Source organism: Bos grunniens, chromosome 3, assembly GCF_055505025.1.
Source record: "Bos grunniens cultivar Pamir isolate PY7600 chromosome 3, Bosgru_T2T1.0, whole genome shotgun sequence".
Classification (NCBI taxonomy): Eukaryota; Metazoa; Chordata; class Mammalia; order Artiodactyla; family Bovidae; genus Bos; species Bos grunniens.
The window spans coordinates 23,516,922-23,534,968 of NC_141167.1; the positions used below are offsets into that span (position 1 = coordinate 23,516,922).

Sequence of the window (18,047 nt, forward strand, 5' to 3'; positions counted from 1 at the left end):
GACTGGAGTTTCAGCTTCAACATCAGTCCTTCCAGTGAACACCAGGACTGATCTCCTTTAGATTGGACTGGTTGGATCTCCTTGCAGTCCAAGGGACTCACAGGAGTCTTCTCCAACACCACAGTTCAAAAGCATCAATTCTTAGGCATTCAGCTTTCTTTATAGTCCAACTCTCACATCCATACATGACCACTGGAAAAACCACAGCCTTGATGGACCTTTGCTGGCAAAGTAATGTTTCTGCTTTTTAATATGCTGTCTAGGTTGGTCATAACTTTTCTTTCAAGGAGTAAGCCTCTTTTTATTTCATGGCTGCAGTCACCATCTGCAGTGATTTTGGAGCCGCCCAAAAAATAAAATCAGCCACTGTTTCTCCATCTATTTGCCATGAAGTGATGGGACCGGATGCCATGATCTTAATTTCTGAATGTTGAGCTTTAAGCCAACTTTTTCACTCTCCTCTTTCACTTTCATCAAGACGCTCTTTAGTTCTTCACTTTCTGCCATAAAGGTAGTATCATCTCCATATCTGAGGTTATTGATATTTCTCTCAGCAATCTTGATTCCAGTTTGTGCTTCATCCAGCCCAGCATTTCTCATGATGTACTCTGCATATAAATTAAATAAGCAGGGTGACAATATACAGCCTTGACGTACTCCTTTCCCAATTTGGAACCAGTCTGTTATTCCATGTCCAGTTCTAACTGTTGCTTCCTGACCTGCATACAGATTTCTCAAGAGGCAGGTCAGGTGGTCTGGTATTCCCATCTCTTTCAGTATTTTCCACAGTATATTGCGAGCCACAGAGTCAAAGGCTTTTGAGTAGTCAATAAAGCAGAAGTAGATGTTTTTCTGGAACTCTCTTGCTTTTTCGATGATCCAGCAGATGTTGGCAATTTGATATCTGGTTCCTCTGCCTTTTCTAAAACCAGCTTGAACATCTGGAAGTTCACGGTTCACGTATTGCTGAAGCCTGGCTTGGAGAAATTTGAGCATTACTTTACTAGCATGTGAGATGAGTGCAATTGTGCCGTAGTTTGAGCATTCTTTGGCATTGCCTTTCTTTGGGACTGGAATGAAAACTGACCTTTTCCAGTCCTGTGGCCACTGCTGAGTTTTCCAAATTTGCTGGCATTTTGAGTGAAGTACTTTCACAGCATCATCTTTGAGGATTTGAAACAGCTCAACTGGAATTACTCAACAAAGCAATTTGAGCTCAACAAAGCTCAACACTAGCTTTGTTCGTAGTGATGCTTTCTAAGGCCCACTTGACTTCACATTCCAGGATGTCTGGCTCTAGGTCAGTGATCACACCATCGTGATTATCTTGGTCATGAAGATCTTTTTTGTACAGTTTTTCTGTGTATTCTTGCCACCTCTTCTTAATATCTTCTGCTTCTGTTAGGTCCATACCATTTCTGTCCTTGTATCAAGCCCATCTTTGCATGAAATGTTCCCTTGGTATCTCTAATTTTCTTGAAGAGATCTCTAGTCTTTTCCTTTCTATTATTGTCCTCTATTTTTTTGCACTGATCGCTGGGGAAGGCTTTCTTATCTCTCCTTGCTATTCTTTGGAACTCTGCATTTAAATGGGTATACCTTTCCTTTTCTCCTTTGCTTTTCACTTCTCTTCTTTACACAGCTATTTGTAAGGCCTCCTCAGACAGCCATTTTGCTTTTTTGCATTTCTTTTTCTTGGGGATGGTCTTGATCCCTGTCTCCTGTACAATGTCACGAACCTCAGTCCATAGTTCATCGGGTGCTCTATCAGATCTAGTCCCTTAATTCTGTTTCTCACTTCCACTGTACAGTCATAAGGGATTTGATTTAGGTCATACCTGAATGGTCTAATGGTTTTCCCCACTTTCTTCAATTTAAGTCTGAATTTGGCAATAAGGAGTTCATGATCTCAGCCACAGTCAGCTAAAGCCCTTCTTGCTTTAAAGCCCTTCCTTAAAACTGTGGAGCCAAGACTCCCAAACACTTAACCTTTAAATATTTACCTATAAATATCCACCCTTAACTTTTCAGAGATATTACTCTTAACCTTTCAGAGATACTACTAAGTCTGCAAAGGTGATGCTCTCCCTTCCTGCATAATCAAAGCTCTGCTTTGCTTGATATCAACAGATTCTTCAGTTATTGTGGTGATGTTTTGGTGAGCTGGCAATTGACAACCCTGAAATCCAACTTAGATCCTGAAGATCCAAATAGACCCTCCTTGTTGCCACATCTAAGACACTCAACTCAGAAATATTTTTTTCCTCTGGGACTCTTGGGCCTCCCTCCTTGGTGGGGGGTCTCTCTTAACTATCAATACAATGGTGTGGGAACTGAATCTTCTTGTTAGGTCTGGACTCTGCTCTCCTTTTGGTAAAGCTCCCAAATGCTGAGTTACTTTGTCTTGTAGGAATGGAGAACCCTTGTCATTATCTGGTCAAATCTGAAAACTTGTATCTCAGGTGGAAACATGTCTTGTTATATATGTTACTAATATGTCTCTCTGTCACTTTCTGCTCTGAGTCTGTAAGAGGAAGTCCACAGCAAAATGACCAGGAATGAACTACTAAAGCTATCCTGTAGCCAAATCTAAGAACTGACAGGTTCAGATGTCCTCAATCTACCAGAATCCTTAGTAAAAACTTTGCCCTTGGCCACCTGTCAGAAAATCATGAAAACTTTCCTCAGTTTCTTCTTTTTATTTTCCTCCATGGGAGAAAAAGCTTCTGGAAGAAACCACTACCAAACCTTCCATCTTCTTAGAATTACAGATCTGTCAGGTCTCCAATTTAAGATACCAATCACTAGGTTGGCGCCCAAGACATAAGCTGTATCAGCAACATAATGACCAATGCTGTCAGATTCTTATGCCTGTATTTCAGTTTAGACCAATGCCCCCTCCAAGTCAGATTCAATCTTTTGATCATCTTACATATATTTACACGATGATTTTAAATTGCACACTTACTGTTCCAAAAAGCATAATTTCACTAAGTATATTTTAGAATTACAGTGGCTACCTTGGAGGGTGTTTTATATGAACAAAACTGTTTATGTAAAAGATGCCTTAGAATGAAAAAGAGCAAAATCCTACATATCCAATAGTCTGCACTTCTCAACTGGCACAATAAAAATTCCAAAAAAAAAAATTTCAGCATTTACAAATTGCTTCCTTAAAAGATCTGTTGGCCAAGGCCAATTTTTAAGAATGTGAAAATGTAAAATTATGTCTTGTTAGGATACCCTCACACCCCACGAAAGAAATGGCCTTCAGCCCACTATTTATCTCCTGCCCTATCCTCTCCCTTGCCTGAGAACCCTATCCTCTTTCTGTGAGCTTTCATTCCCATCTCAAGTGCCAGAAACAAACGCTCAGTGACTTCTTAAAATTAATCCCCTTCAGAATACATCAAGTGCCATATGGTTTACTTTTAAGCTCTGATCTTTTTCTGAGCTGAATAGTCAAGACATTCTCCAAAGTCTAACAAACAAGATAAAACAAGAAATTGCAGCAGAATTTAGAATTTTATATACTTTAATTTGGCTTTTCCACATTTCCTATCTCAATAAAAGGTATCAAGAAAACACTGAGTTGTCAAAATCAGAAATACAAAAGTTATTTATAATACTGCACGGCTAAGAGCCTTTCAATACTCTCTGATTTCAAACTTTTCTTGACTATTTTTGCTTAGTTCATAGAATTAAAAAAAAAAAAAGGGCCTGGAGATATTTTTATTGAGATTTTGTTAATTTTTGAATTACCCTACATAGAAGTATATCTTTATGACACTGATGTTTTCTCTAGGAGAACATAGTACATCTTTTCCATCTGTCAAGTCTACTTTTCTGTTAACATTAACCCTAAATATCTGTCTAATATCTCCACTGCAATTGACCTCCATTACTATCATCTTAATCCAAGCCATCATGTCTCACATTGACTATTCAATAGTCTACTAACTTGTCTACTGTCTCCATTCTTTTCCCAGTCCACGCTACTATCAAGACTAATATTTTCAAAGTACAAAGCCAACTGTATCATCTCGTTGTTTAAAATAACTTCATTTGCTTCCCATTGTACCTAGGATAATAATCAAAATTCTTAACATGGAAAAAAGATTTATCCCTATCTACTACTCCAGCCTAAGCTTACACCGTGTGCCTGCTCATGTCTGTCACTCCTAGCAACACTGGTCTTTTAGTTGCCTACCCACTGAGCCTTTGTAAATGCTACTTCCCCCTTTTGCTTTGGGCATGTGCTTCCCTCCTTTTCACACAGTAAATTCCTATCCACCTTCAGAGCTCCAGAGCAGTCACTGAGCCTCAAAATCCTTTTTCTGTTCTCCTTCACCAGATCAAATCCTCCTAATATATAACTAGTCGAAGCCAGCATGCATATCCCTCGTAATATTTGTCACAGTTCCAATATATATTGATTTTTGTGATTTTATTATCTCTCTCATTATCATAAAATATCCATGAAGGCAGAGACAGTTACTAGTTTTGCTAATTTTTTGCTAATTTCTATTAATAATATAATAGAGTTTTAGTCATATCATCTTTCTTAATAGTAAAAGAGAAGCTGGGAGTAGAGAGGAACAAGGCATTCTAGATATGACAGAACAAAGGACTAGCTTTCCATCACGATTCATCTTTGCTTCCTTCAGAGCAGAATTACTGCTGAGAAGCAATCCCTGCATGTAGGTGTGGCCATCTGGTTAGTTCTTGACAGAGTGTAGGTAAAAATGTCATGTGTCAATTCAAGGCCAAGGCTTTTAAGAAACAGATATGCCTCTTCAGGTTCTTCTTCGTTTTCCACTATGTGAAGAGGACAGCAATGCTCTAGAATAAGGTGAAGACACAAAATGGGGTCACTTCGTGGACCTCTCTTCTCTTGCCTCTGCAGAATATATTTCTCAACAGAGCAAGGCAAAGTCTTGCTTTTCTAAAAATTTCTTGCAAACACTCCTAGTTTCATAACTCTTTTCCTTATAGATACCGTATAGCATTCCACTACCAACTATTATACACCTATACGAAAACAATCCTTTATTTCTCCATGGGAAAAACAGCCCCGTTCAATGATGAATATGTATTTCTATGGAAATCTATCTCTTCAATACAAAAAATAATCCTGTGAGCTGACTTACTACCCACACAGACAGCCTTAGAAGGGTAGTATGAATGATTAACTTCTACTCTAACTCTAAAAGTGAAGAATACAGAGTTGAGGGTGGGCAGATAGTTAAGGGATAGAAGTGAAGCTCTTTAAAATATTTCATTTAGAAGAGGGAATTCTGAATATATACACCTACCTTTAAATAGACCAGTCAACACAGAACTGGATTATAGTTACCTTAGGATAAAGATTAGTGTCTGATAAACTTTTTCACCTTTCTATACTTTTATATATTTACTTTACTTGTTTTCTCTTTATAATCCACTCACACAACACACATATTTTAGGAATCCACACTATGTATTAGACAATATGCTAAGTACTGCTGCTGCTGCTAAGTCGCTTCAGTCGTGTCCGACTCCGTGCGACCCCATAGACGGCAGCCCACCAGGCTCCCCCATCCCTGGGATTCTCCAGGCAAGAACACTGGAATGGGTTGCCATTTCCTTCTCCAATGCATGAAAGTGAAAAGTGAAAGTGAAGTCTCTCAGTCATGTCTGACTCTTAGCGATCCCATGGACTGCAGCCCACCAGGCTCCTCCATCCATGGGATTTTTCAGGCAAGAGTACTGGAGTGGGGTGCCATGGCCTGCTAAGTACTAGTGATTATCAATAAGTAAGACCAATAGGATCCTTGCCATTTTGGAATGGACAGATTAGTTTTTTTTTTTTTTTTAAAGGCAGACTATAAACAAAGATGTAAATAAAGAAGGAAATAAATACATAAAAATTGTGAAACATGACTTGAAGAAAATGTACAAAGACAGGCTTATCCCTTGGTGTTACAAGTAAGGTGGCTTCTCCAGGTCCCATACAAGACAATGAACATTATGCTTTTTGATGTATGTGTGTGTGTGCATGTGTGTGTGTTTACAGGCATGCTCACAAGCACATATATTACACAGATCGGTATACATGTATGTGTTTAAGTAAATTCCACATAATAGAGTGGGTCTGCACCAGGTGAACTATGCCAGGCCCACACTCCTCTAGGGACAGCCTTAAACAAGGGCACAGCCCTATACAAACACTATATGAGGGATGGTTCTATTTAAGTGCTATGATCTCAGATGCCAATGCTTGCATAGACAGCAAAAGAATGCATAAGAATCACCTGGAAACTTGTAATAAAAATTTCCAGTCTCTATTCTCAGCAATTTTCATTTAGTAGGCCTGGAATGGATTGTCATAAAGTTCCACCTATATGATTCTGACACTTTGGTAGATTTGGATCCTCAGTCACAACTCTGCCTTGGCTCTTCCGTATTTCTTTCACCAAAATCAAAGCATGGCAAAGAACTATGCTATTCAGTGCCCTAAAGCACAGAATAAATCGTCTTCAAGTAAATAAACAAAAGTATTATAAAGAAAGGTGTGATTTTTGTTTTGCTTTCCTAAATATAATGCCTCCTCTTATTAAGAAGTTTTCACTTAGAGGCAGAAAAGATAAATCCTGGGGAAATACTTCTCAAAATGCAGAACATGAACTACGAGTGATATAGCAGGTTTTTAATATGCTGTCCAAAATAAATTTAGATAATACACAAGATTATTTTACATGGTGCATGGACATCCACTAAAAGACAGTGAATCACAAAGGAAAAAATGTACTTTCTTTTCAGTTCTCTTTCAATCAGAAATCTTCAGTTAGCTATTGGTAATGTCTGCTACACCTGTATGTCATTGCTTATCTCGTTTTAAGAAATAGAGAACATGTCTCAGAGTCTTGTTATCTAGCTAGAATTTAATACCATTGTTTTGTTTTCCCTGTATTTTTAAGGCTATCATCCATTTAAAGCATATGATACTGATTTTCATTTATATTAATTTTCATTTATACTTATAAATGAAAAGAAGATGAACTTTCAGTTTTTGAATTTTTAAATTAATTTCTATTACAGTTGATTTACAATATTGTGTTAGTTTCCACTGTACAGCAAAATGAATCAGTTATAATATATATATATATCTCCACTCTTTTTTAGATTCTGTGGATTTTTTAAAGATAGCGTAAATTATATGCAGATATTGCAAAAATTATGAGGATGCTGCTGTATGAATGAATGAATGAATAAAATTTAGCATTACTACTGTGAGATATCATTAAAAGTAACAGCCAATTTTGCTGTCTCTAACTCCCTCTCACACAAACACACACACACACAAACACAAATAACTAGTCCAAATGAACAATCGAAAGTCGCAAAATAGTTATAGGAGACACGCAATGAAAAGTCTATTCCAGACAAAATAATGACATTCCATAAGATGACAATTATTGTTTGTAAATTTCTTGACTAAATGAATATGATAATATCTGACCATACATTTCAGAAATTTACGTATGCTCTAACCTGAAAGCCGGGATAACTATCACATGTAGTTTTTATTACATACCTTATAATCCTTGGGTCGATAGCAGCCAAGATGAGAATGATCTAAAAAAGGACATATAAAAGAAACTATAAATATTTCCACCAAAAATAAATTTGGTTTAATCTTTGCTTTTTCCTACAATCACTGTTTCTATGATTATAATTCACACAGCAGTTTTCAGAAATACGTTCAAAATCCTTCAACAATGTTACAAAGATGATAAGCATAAGTTCAAATCTATAAGTTCTTTAGCAAATAAATGATTTCACAAATATTATTTTCATTATAGTAGGAGGTATCTGATATAGACCATGTTAATTTTTCTTTGATAAACCAATCTGTGTGCATGACACTTTTTAGTTGACAAACCAGTTTATGATAATACATATTTTGAACATGCAGACTTGATAGATATTGCCAAACTACAAGTATTACTAATCTTGGAGTCTATGCCTGAATCAAGTGAGTGTAATGGAAACAGGACCAGCTTTAGCAAGTGGGAGCACACTGTCCTGTAGTGTATACATCTTGCTGACAAATAGATGTGCATTACAGTTTAGGCACCAGCACTTCTAATATGGCGACGGGCATATTCTCTGACTTTTCCAGTACTTCAGCTGTCCCATGTACCTCTTTCATTAGATTACATTAGATATTACATGTGAGGCAGTAAAATAAACGCTAACTATTATTACTAACAGCTTTCCTAGTGGCTGCAATGTGGGAGACCTGGGTTCAATCCCTGGGTCGGGAAGATCCCCTAGAGAAGGAAATGGCAACCCACTCCAGTACTCTTGCCTGGAAAATCTCATGGATGGAAGAACCTGGTAGGCTACAGCCCATGGGGTCGCAAAGAGTTGGACACGACTGAGCGACTTCACTTTCTTTCTATTATTACTAACACAACATCAACACATTACTATTGAATTCTAACTCAAACAAGGCCAGGTTCAATCTACCACAGATGCTAATTTGGTCAAGTTACACAATTAATTTCATGCCTCATTTTTAAAGTATAAAGACAATGCTTACCTTACCTCAAAACAGAGTTATAGTTATGATTAAGTTATACAATTCATAAAAGTAACTATTCTCAGTATTTACAACAGTGGGTTATAAAATTATTTCAAATCTCTCCCTAAAACAAACCACTACATTATAAATGTACATTTGGTGTTCTTTTTATTACTTAAAGGAGTCAACTTTGTAGAATTACAATCTCTATTATATTGATAGATGAGAAAATCAGAACCATAATTTGAAACTCTACTTTACTAATACATTTCAATAAAAAAACACTCTTAACAGTCTATATTTTACCTTCCCTAACCACTTTGTACAGAAAAACAGGCTATACAGATACAGACCCAGGATAATCTGTGCCGTGCTGTGCTTAGTTACTCAGTTCTGTCTGACTCTTTGTGACCCCATGGACTGTAGTCCGCCAGGCTCATCTGTCCATGGAATTCTCCAGGCAAAAACCATTTATAAACTTACTCTAATTCAGACAAACTTCTACAATTTTCTTTCATTTTTATAAATTAAACTAATACTTTGATCTGAGGTTTCCTAATGTTCATATTTAATCACCCTTACTAACAATTAGGCACTAACTATATCCTAAATGTAGGAGATAAAGGAGATAAAAATCATGGCCCATGGTTGTACAGTGCTTATAATTTACTTAAGTTATTACCAAGTCAAATAACAGCAGCATAAAAGGACAAGCTACATCAGAATGGTACTGGCAATTAATGCTATCAAAAAGTCATATCAGAGCCCAGTGTCTCAAAGTTGAAGACAATCAGGCAAAACTTCCTATAGGAGGAAAAAGTTGAGCTGGGCCTTAATGTATGGGTCACACTAAAGAAAAGTATAAGGAAAATGAAAGAACTAATTTAGATTGTGTGTGAGTATATGTGTGCTCTTGAACAATTTACATTTCCTTAAATCTCAGATTTCTTCATCTGTAAAGTGAGGGTAACTAATAGTACCTAAAATTTTTGAGGTTACTGTGAGTAATGAATCAATGAAATACAAGTACTTAGAATAGTGGCTAGCAGAAAACACAATATATATTAGCTATTATTTGATTCTCCTATAATCTCATGAAATCAGTGTTACAAAATGAATATTTGTGTCCTCCCAAAATGTGTATGTGGAAGCCCTACTCCTCAAAGTAACAGCATTTGGAAATGAGAGGTATTTGCTAAATCCTAAGCAAATTAAAAAAGGACAACTTTAAAATGCTCAAATGACCAGATGAAGCTTCCAAATATTCTTAACGTACGAGAGATACTAAGTTTCTTCAAAAGGATTGCATAGATTAGAATTATATTTCATGGAAATTCTAGCCAGAGAAAACTTGGAGATTTTATCTAAAAAAAAAAAATACATCTAAAGGATAGTAGGGAAAGGAGTAAGAGAGTGGTGGAAAAAAAGGAACTTGGGGTTGTAAGATCTGGGTTCAAGTTCTATAGCGCTCCAACAGGTCACATAGCCTCTCTAAGCTTTGGTCACTCTCTTCCTGATCAAACATAGTTAAATCCACCTTCACATGACTCGAATGAAGACTAAATCAATCAACACTGGTGAAAATGGTATCCAATAGGAACTTAAAAATTATTCTGCAAGATAATTTGATAAGAAAATTTTCAAGAAGAATTTCCAAGATAGTCATAAGTGAAAATTTACTATGCCTAAGACAGTCTATCGTAAGACATTTCCACAAGTATTTAAATAGCTGATGAGAATCCAAAGTACAGTTGCTCAACTACGAGACAGAAAGAAAAGCAGTCCACAGAACAGGGGCATTAAAATTAGAGAAAAGAGAAGGGAAGCTCTTTATGGTAAAAGGCAAATAATAAATGTATAAAGAAAAATGGAATTTTTAAAATATTTGGTAAAAATCACCATAATAAACTGTTTCCAGCAAGAACCATCAACATATGGTAAAGAGGTCAAAGTCAAGGAGTATTAACTGAGTCTTGATCTCCCCAAAATTACAAAGGGAAGGAAGAAATAGCAGCTTTTTCCTGCAGAAACCTAGCAGATACCACCGTAATCAAGTGAGCAAATTAACATCATCAGTAACAAAGCAACATCACACACATCTTGACGTGCTGCACTGAGAGTAATATATCACTTCTGTTGTATTTTGGGAGAAAAAGAATAAATCTAATAAAGAGGAAAATAGTAAAACAAACCCAAATTGAGGGATTTTCTATTTAAAAAGTGGCCTTTACCCTTAAAAATGATCACAAACACAAAGAAAGGCCAAAGAACTGATCCATATTAAAGAAAACAAAAGAGATGTGGCAACTGAAGGATATGCATGATGTGGCATTCCTTTTGCTATAAAAGTATTAGAACAAGTGGCAAAATCTGAGTTAGGTTTATAGATTAGTCAACATTATTATATTGTTAGTTTCTTGTTTTGATAATTACATCACCTTAAGATAAAAACTGTGTTAGTTTTCTCGGGCTGTCTTCTACCATAAATTAGGTGAATTAAACAATAAACATTTATTTCTCATACTTCTAGAAACTGGAAGTCTGAGATGTGGGTGCCAACACAGCCAGGTTTTGGTGAAAGCTCTCATCTGGCTTGAGGATGGCTGCCTTTTGGTTGTGTCCTTACATGATAGATAGAAAGGAACAAAACTCATCTAAACCTAATTGCCTCCCAAAGGTAATGACCCATCTCCAAATAACACCACTGGGGGTTAGAACTTCAACATGTGAATTTTGAGGGACACAATTCAGTCCATAGCAACGTCGGGAAAAATTTTTACGCAGACACACATACAGATGGAGGCAAGGAGGAGAAAGAAAGAGAAAGATTGAGGGAGAAGGAAAAGCAAATATTAGTATTTGTAGATTCTGAGTAAAAGGCATAGGGGAATTCTTTGTACTATTTCAACTTTCTATAAGTCTAAAATTATATCAAAATAAAAAGTTAAAAGAAAAAGCACCTCATTATTGACCTAATTGTACCTCTATATAGGCAGCTGATTGCTTTGATATGAAGTTACTAGAAACTATAATAGTTCTGCTGGGAAATATATAATAATTGTTAGGGGAAATCAGATATTTAAGTGCATTCCAAAAACATCTTCCCAAGAAAAGTCTATATTGAAGTCATTTTCAATTTTTCTGGTCTTTAAAGCATATTTACTCAATGTCTATAAATTTAGTCCAAGAGGGGAAACAGTATAACATCTGTTCCTAATTTCATATAATCTATTATTCAGAGTACAAAAGGCTTATCAATTACCCTATTTATCTCCCAATTAATGCTAAAAAAGGAAAATAGGTGAGCGCAAACTCTTCATGTTCTTAGATAAGAATGTTTTATATCCTAATTTTAAAAGAGAGAGATTATATACTAGAGTTTAGAATCAGAAAGAGACAAAGCTCACAATATGTTGATTATATTTTTTTACTCTCACTTTTCTATGCCTTTTTCTTAGTGTGCAATAAATTAACTTAAAAGCTTCTGGTGAATTGACTAGCCAGCGTCTACAGATATTAATACTTAGACGTCCCTAATTAGGCTTCCCAGGTAGCTCAGAGGTAAACAATCCTTCTGCCAATGCAGAAGACGTGGAGATGCTGGTTCAATCCCTGGGTCGGGAAGATCCCTTGGGGAAGGAAATGACAACCCACTCCATTTTTGTGACTGCCTGAAGAATCTTATGGACAGTGCAGCCTGGTGAGTTACAGTCCATAGGGTCACAGAATCAGACACAACTGAGCGCGCATGCGCGCGCGCGCACACGCACACGCACACACACACACACACACACACACACACACACATCCCCAACTATAAAATACTATTTAATCTTCTTTATTAAAATCATCTTCATATTGAACTTAGAAATAACCTATCTAACTATTAGGATCAGGCCTAAAAATGAAAAAAAAAATTGTTATAAACTAAATCTAAAGAATGTTATCTTTCCCGAAATATAAATTTTATTGTGACAGTTGATATTAAGTGTCCTGTGTGCTAGGGCATCTTGCATAGTAATATTTATCATGTTATCTTCATTCTTCAATAAACTGATAATCAGAGTAGTTAAGATAATTTGTTCAAGAATGCTCCATTTATAAATAAGTGGCTGAGCAAGCATTCAAATATACGTGTAAATGTATGTCTAAAAGTATCAGCTTGAACTCTTTCTACAACTGTATTTCCCAAAGCCTGTTCCACAAGCAGTAATGCATGTTAAAGCAGGAAAAAGGTTTCATGGCCAAATAAATTTAAAAATTGTTGAGCAAAACAAAATCAAAGCTTTTTGTTGTTGTTTTGTTTTACTAAAAGGTATCACAGTCTTTAATATGCTAATATGTGTTTTGAATCACAAAGAAGATGGCTTATAGCAGCATTTAAATTCTATTATTTTTAGAGAGTATCTACCTGGGTGTCCCATAGGTTTTAAAAAGTGTCATTGTAACATACTTTCCAATATAGCCACGATTCTGTTTTTTTTTTTTTTAATTGATAGGTAAGATAACTAAAACAATAGAGATAACTTGTATATTACCATTGTGCAGCCTGGACCATCCATCTCTTTCACAGTCTCTGCCAGGAGATCCAAATAGAGCATCGGCCCTGGGACTTGGGGGATCAACCTAGAATAAGGAAAATTTCAATGTAACAAAAAGCTTAATTTTTTTTCAGTCTAATGGTAACAGAAAATCAAGTAAGGTGCATAGATCACATATCATCAGGTTTACATGATACTGCCTACATAGTTCAGGCACGTTCCAAAATCAGAGCTTAGCCAAGTATTTTGCTATTTGTTTTTAAGTAAAATTTAAATCCCAGAAATTTAAAATTATATTCTGAATCCACTCTAAAATCAACAGATTTACAGTTGAAATGTCCATTATTCTATTGCCTAATTTGCTTCCCACTACAGAGTTAAAAGGCAATGGCACCCCACTCCAGTACTCTTGCCTGGAAAATCCCATGGACGGAGGAGCCTGGCAGGCTGCAAGTCCATGGGGTCACTAAGAGTCGGACACGGCTGAGCGACTTCACTTTTACTTTTTACTTTCATGCATTGGAGAAGGAAATGGCAACCCACTCCAGTGTTCTTGCCTGGAGAATCCCAGGGACGGCGGAGCCTGGTGGGCTGCCGTCTATGGGGTCGTACAGAGTTGGACATGACTGAAGCGACTTGGCACAGAGTTAAAAAGAGAAATCTTACTTTGCTACATTTCAAAAACAAGTTTAGCATTTTATTACTTATCTCCTTAGCATACAGATTTTGAATTTAGTGTCTTTACCTGGCTGTGTTTAGGAGCCAGCATTCTGAGTATAGGAATAACATATTAACAGTCATCCATGTTTTCTAACAAAAAGAGTCAGACTGATTTAAATCTGTGCAAAAAAGACAGCTCTATCTACCAAAATTAAAAGTTTTTTACATAAAAGGGCAATATCAAGAGAGTGAAAAGGCACCCATGTAGTAGGGCAAAATATTTGCAAATTATTATCTGAAAAGGCATTAATATTCAGAATATATCAACAAACTTCAAAAACTCAATAAAAAAAAATTGAGCAAAGGACTTCAAAAAGACACTTCTCCAAAAAAAAAAAAATATATACAAATGACCAATAAGCACATGAAAAACCATTCAGCATCACTAGTCATTAGTAAAATGCAAGTCAAAAGTCTATTTTACCCCCATCATGAGATACCATTCTACACCCTCAGGATAGCTACAATAAAAATAAAACAGAAAATAACAGACATTAGTGAGAATGTGGATAAATTGGAAACATCATACACTGCTGGTGAAAACACAACAAACTCTGGAAAAGAGTTCGGCAATTCTTCAACAAGCTAAACACAGAATTACCACGTGTTAGTCCCTCAGTTCGGTCTGACTCTGTGAACCCACAGACTGTAGCCCACCAGGCTCCTCTGTCCATGGATTTCCCAGGCAAGAATACTGGAGTGGGCTGCCATTCCCTTCTCCAGGCAATCCTCCTGACCCAGGGATTGAACTTAGGTCTCCCGCATTGTGGGCAGATTCTTTACTGTCTGAGCCACCAGGGAAGCCCATATGGCCCTGCAATTCCACTCCTAGGTATTAAAGCAGTTGGGAATTAAAACAGATATTCACAGGTTCAATGCACGATACTGGATGCTTGGGGCTAGTACACTGGGACGACCCAGAGGGATGGTATGGGGAGGGAGGAGGGTTCAGGATGGGGAGCACATGTATACCTGTGATGGATTCATTTTGATATTTGGCAAAACTAATACAATTATGTAAAGTTTAAAAATAAAATAAAATTAAAAAAAAAAACAGATATTCAAACAAAACTTGTACACGAATGTTCACAGAAGTACTATTCACATAACTAAAAGGTGAAAACTCAAATGTCCATCAACAGATTAATGGATACACAAAATGTACACTGAATTATTCAGCCATAAAAAGAATCAAGTGCTGATACGTGCTGCAACACAAATGAAACTTGAAAGCACTGTACTAAATGTACTAAATGAAAAAAAACAAAAAGGCAAAAATTGTGTTTCTATTTATATGAAATGGCAGAATCAAAATATTATATTATGACTATTTTACCATAATAGAAAAAAATACTAACTTCCACATAAATAAAAAAAGCAAAGAATGTAGCTTAACTCATAGAATGGTTGTGCTGGTTTGTTTGGGAGCATACTAGTTCCTTGAAACTTCTTTAAGATTACTTTTTATACAGTACCTATAAAACTAGAATGTCTTTCCTAGAAGTATTATATTTTGTATATTCATATATCAAATTAAAATTTTGCTTGGTTACCAATTTTGTTAAGTGCTTTGAAAATCATGAATGGTTACAGAGGTGGGAGGCATATGTTTATAAACACAGTTGGAAAAATCTAGTCCTTTACAGTCACTGTAAGTAATTTTGTAGCTATAAACTTAGAAGCATGTATTTCTTCCTGTTCATTGCAAGTTGAAAGGGAAATTATTTAATAAAAATCTCAAAATTTATACCAAGAATTAAAAAAATTATTCTATTTTAAGTAGTGACATGAAAATAATACTAAACATTTTAAGAGTAGTTATTTCCCTAAGCAATTTTTATGTGGCTAATGTTCAAAATATTCCTAGCTATCTTTGTACATAGGTATTTTAATTAAAGTGCTAATATTCCTTCAGGTTAGAATTTAGTCCTTTCTTTTCAATTTAATTTGCAATTGTGGGCAAACAAAATTAAAGGCATTCTGGAACTGCCATCAAACAAGCAAGTAATCATATCTGGATATTGTTCAAACAACCAAAAACAGTGACCAGAACCTATAAACAAGTTGTATAATTAAGACAAGTGCAATTACAATGATTTCAATAAAATGTAACCATTTAAAAGTTACCGTAACTATTAAAATTTTTTTTTACAATAAAAATCTATTACTTTAGGCTAAAATAATAAAAGATACATAGTCAAAATAAGAAAATGGAATGAAATATTGCTTAAAGTATATCTAAATATTTTTAAAATGGTATCACAAATGTTAAAAAAGCTATTAGATCATCAAAGGAACATGTTTACTTGTTTGCATTTACATTCACATTTTAAAATTTGGGAAAATGCACTGGAAACATTAAAGTAAGAAAGTGTTTTATAGATACCTCAAAAAGTTGTTTTGCTTCTATAGGCACTTTAATCTTCAAGTTTATTATTATATAAAGCAATTTTTAAAATTAATTTGCAATTTTTTGTTACTGAAATGCTTTTAAGGTAAAATACTTTTATAAAAATTAAAGAAATTATGAAGATTCTGAGAAAGATTTTTATTAAGTATTATTCAGTTCAGTTCAGTTCAGTCATTCAGTCATGTCCGACTCTTTGCGACCCCATGAATCGCAGCATGCCAGGCTTCCCTGTCCATCACCAACTCCCGGAGTTCACCCAAACTCATGTGCATCGAGTCGGTGATGCCATCCAGCCATCTCATCCTCTGTCGTCCCCTTCTCCTCCTGCCCCCAATCCCTCCGAGCATCAGGGTCTTTTCCAATGAGTCAACTCTTCATATGAGGTGGCCAAACTATTGGAGTTTCAGCCTCAGCATTAGTCCTTCCAATTAAAACCTAGGACTGGTCTCCTTTAGGATGGACTATAGACCCTTAAAAATTAGCCAAAATCTTTTTGACTATCATATGGATACAAGCTTTAAACACAAAACACATCATAACAGGCTTCCATACAGAAAGATTAGAAACTCTATTACCCTTAAAGTTAAGTCTTCTCTTTGAAAGGCCTTTCTGTTCCCATCAAATGATGATTTGCTTCAAACTCCATTATATAAGGTTTAGCCAAGGGACATAATTACAAGGGAAACTTTTCCATTACAATTTTTTAAAGGGCTGGGGGGTGGGTGTCTTTCTTTTCACAAAGAAAACTAGTTCCTATTTTAAAATCCTACTCTGCCATTTTAGTACTAATGTCAATTATATATCAGTTCAATTTGTAAAATTACACTGTCCACTTATAAGAAGAAAGGAAACGGCTACTTAGAGGACTTATGGGATTCATAATGGAGCTTGATCTCTGTCAGGTTTAAAGGCTGCAAAAGAATGTTTTTATTAAGTTAATTTTCCATTTTAGATTGCTAGGCTAACATACAGTTCATGAAGAAAAATTATTCATATAAGCTAGAAGTTGAAAGAAGTTTGAGTAATATTTTAGTGCAATTACAAATTAGATCAATTTCAAATGGAAATGTTTCAAAGAACACATACATGTCTAATCACAAATGGAGGTTTATCTGTTTCTTTTTTGAATTCATAAGGGCCGAGATTTAAATGGGCCAGCCGCCGCCTGGTGTCTTCCGATAGCTCACACATGCGTCTTTTTGTGTAAGGAGATGGAGAGTGTGATTTTGAAGAAATTGTAGGCTGTTCGTAGTTTTTTGCATTTATGCAATACTTATTCCTCTCAGGTGACTTGGATTTTTTCTTTTGTGACCTTGATGTTCTGTTTTGTAGTCTGCCGTGTGGTTTTTCAACTGGAGCCGTATGGTAAACAAATTTATCCTAAACATAAAAAATAAAAATTAGTTTGGCCAGGAGAATATATTTTATACATATTATGACCCTTGGGTAAACCATATATATAACCAAGGTTATAAGGTACATATAATCTATCAAAACCAACTAGATCAGTCTCTCTTATTTGTGCAGATTCTGGGGGAAGTCAAATCCATATCCTCCCAAATAACTCTGTCTAGTAACAAGTAAAATATACTGTACCATACTTCTTCTTAAGTATAATAAGTACTTTATAAAAGTTAAAGCCCAATATTTAATCATTTGAAAAATCTAAGAAAAAATTAAAAAGTTATTTTTCAATATACTAAAGATTAATGTAAATGTTGGTTTATCATTTATAACTATGTATTCAAATAATTGGCTATATAATTTAAGAGGGTAAGTATAATAATCTTACAAATACACATCTAAT

General features: G+C 35.5%; 1 protein-coding gene across 5 annotated transcripts in view; it reads right to left on the reverse strand.

Moving 5' to 3' along the window:
• The window catches only part of SPATA6 (spermatogenesis associated 6), a 166,169-nt gene that overhangs the window by 58,756 nt on the left and 89,366 nt on the right, over nt 1-18,047 (reverse strand). For all 5 annotated transcript variants that reach the window (XM_086387312.1, XM_086387303.1, XM_086387295.1 and 2 more), the window contains 3 exons: nt 17,327-17,620; nt 13,108-13,195; nt 7,577-7,617 (listed from right to left, as the gene is read on the reverse strand). In XM_086387312.1, the coding sequence (XP_086243438.1) occupies nt 7,577-7,617; nt 13,108-13,195; nt 17,327-17,620 (423 nt within the window). The remainder of the gene's footprint in view (nt 1-7,576; nt 7,618-13,107; nt 13,196-17,326; nt 17,621-18,047) is intronic.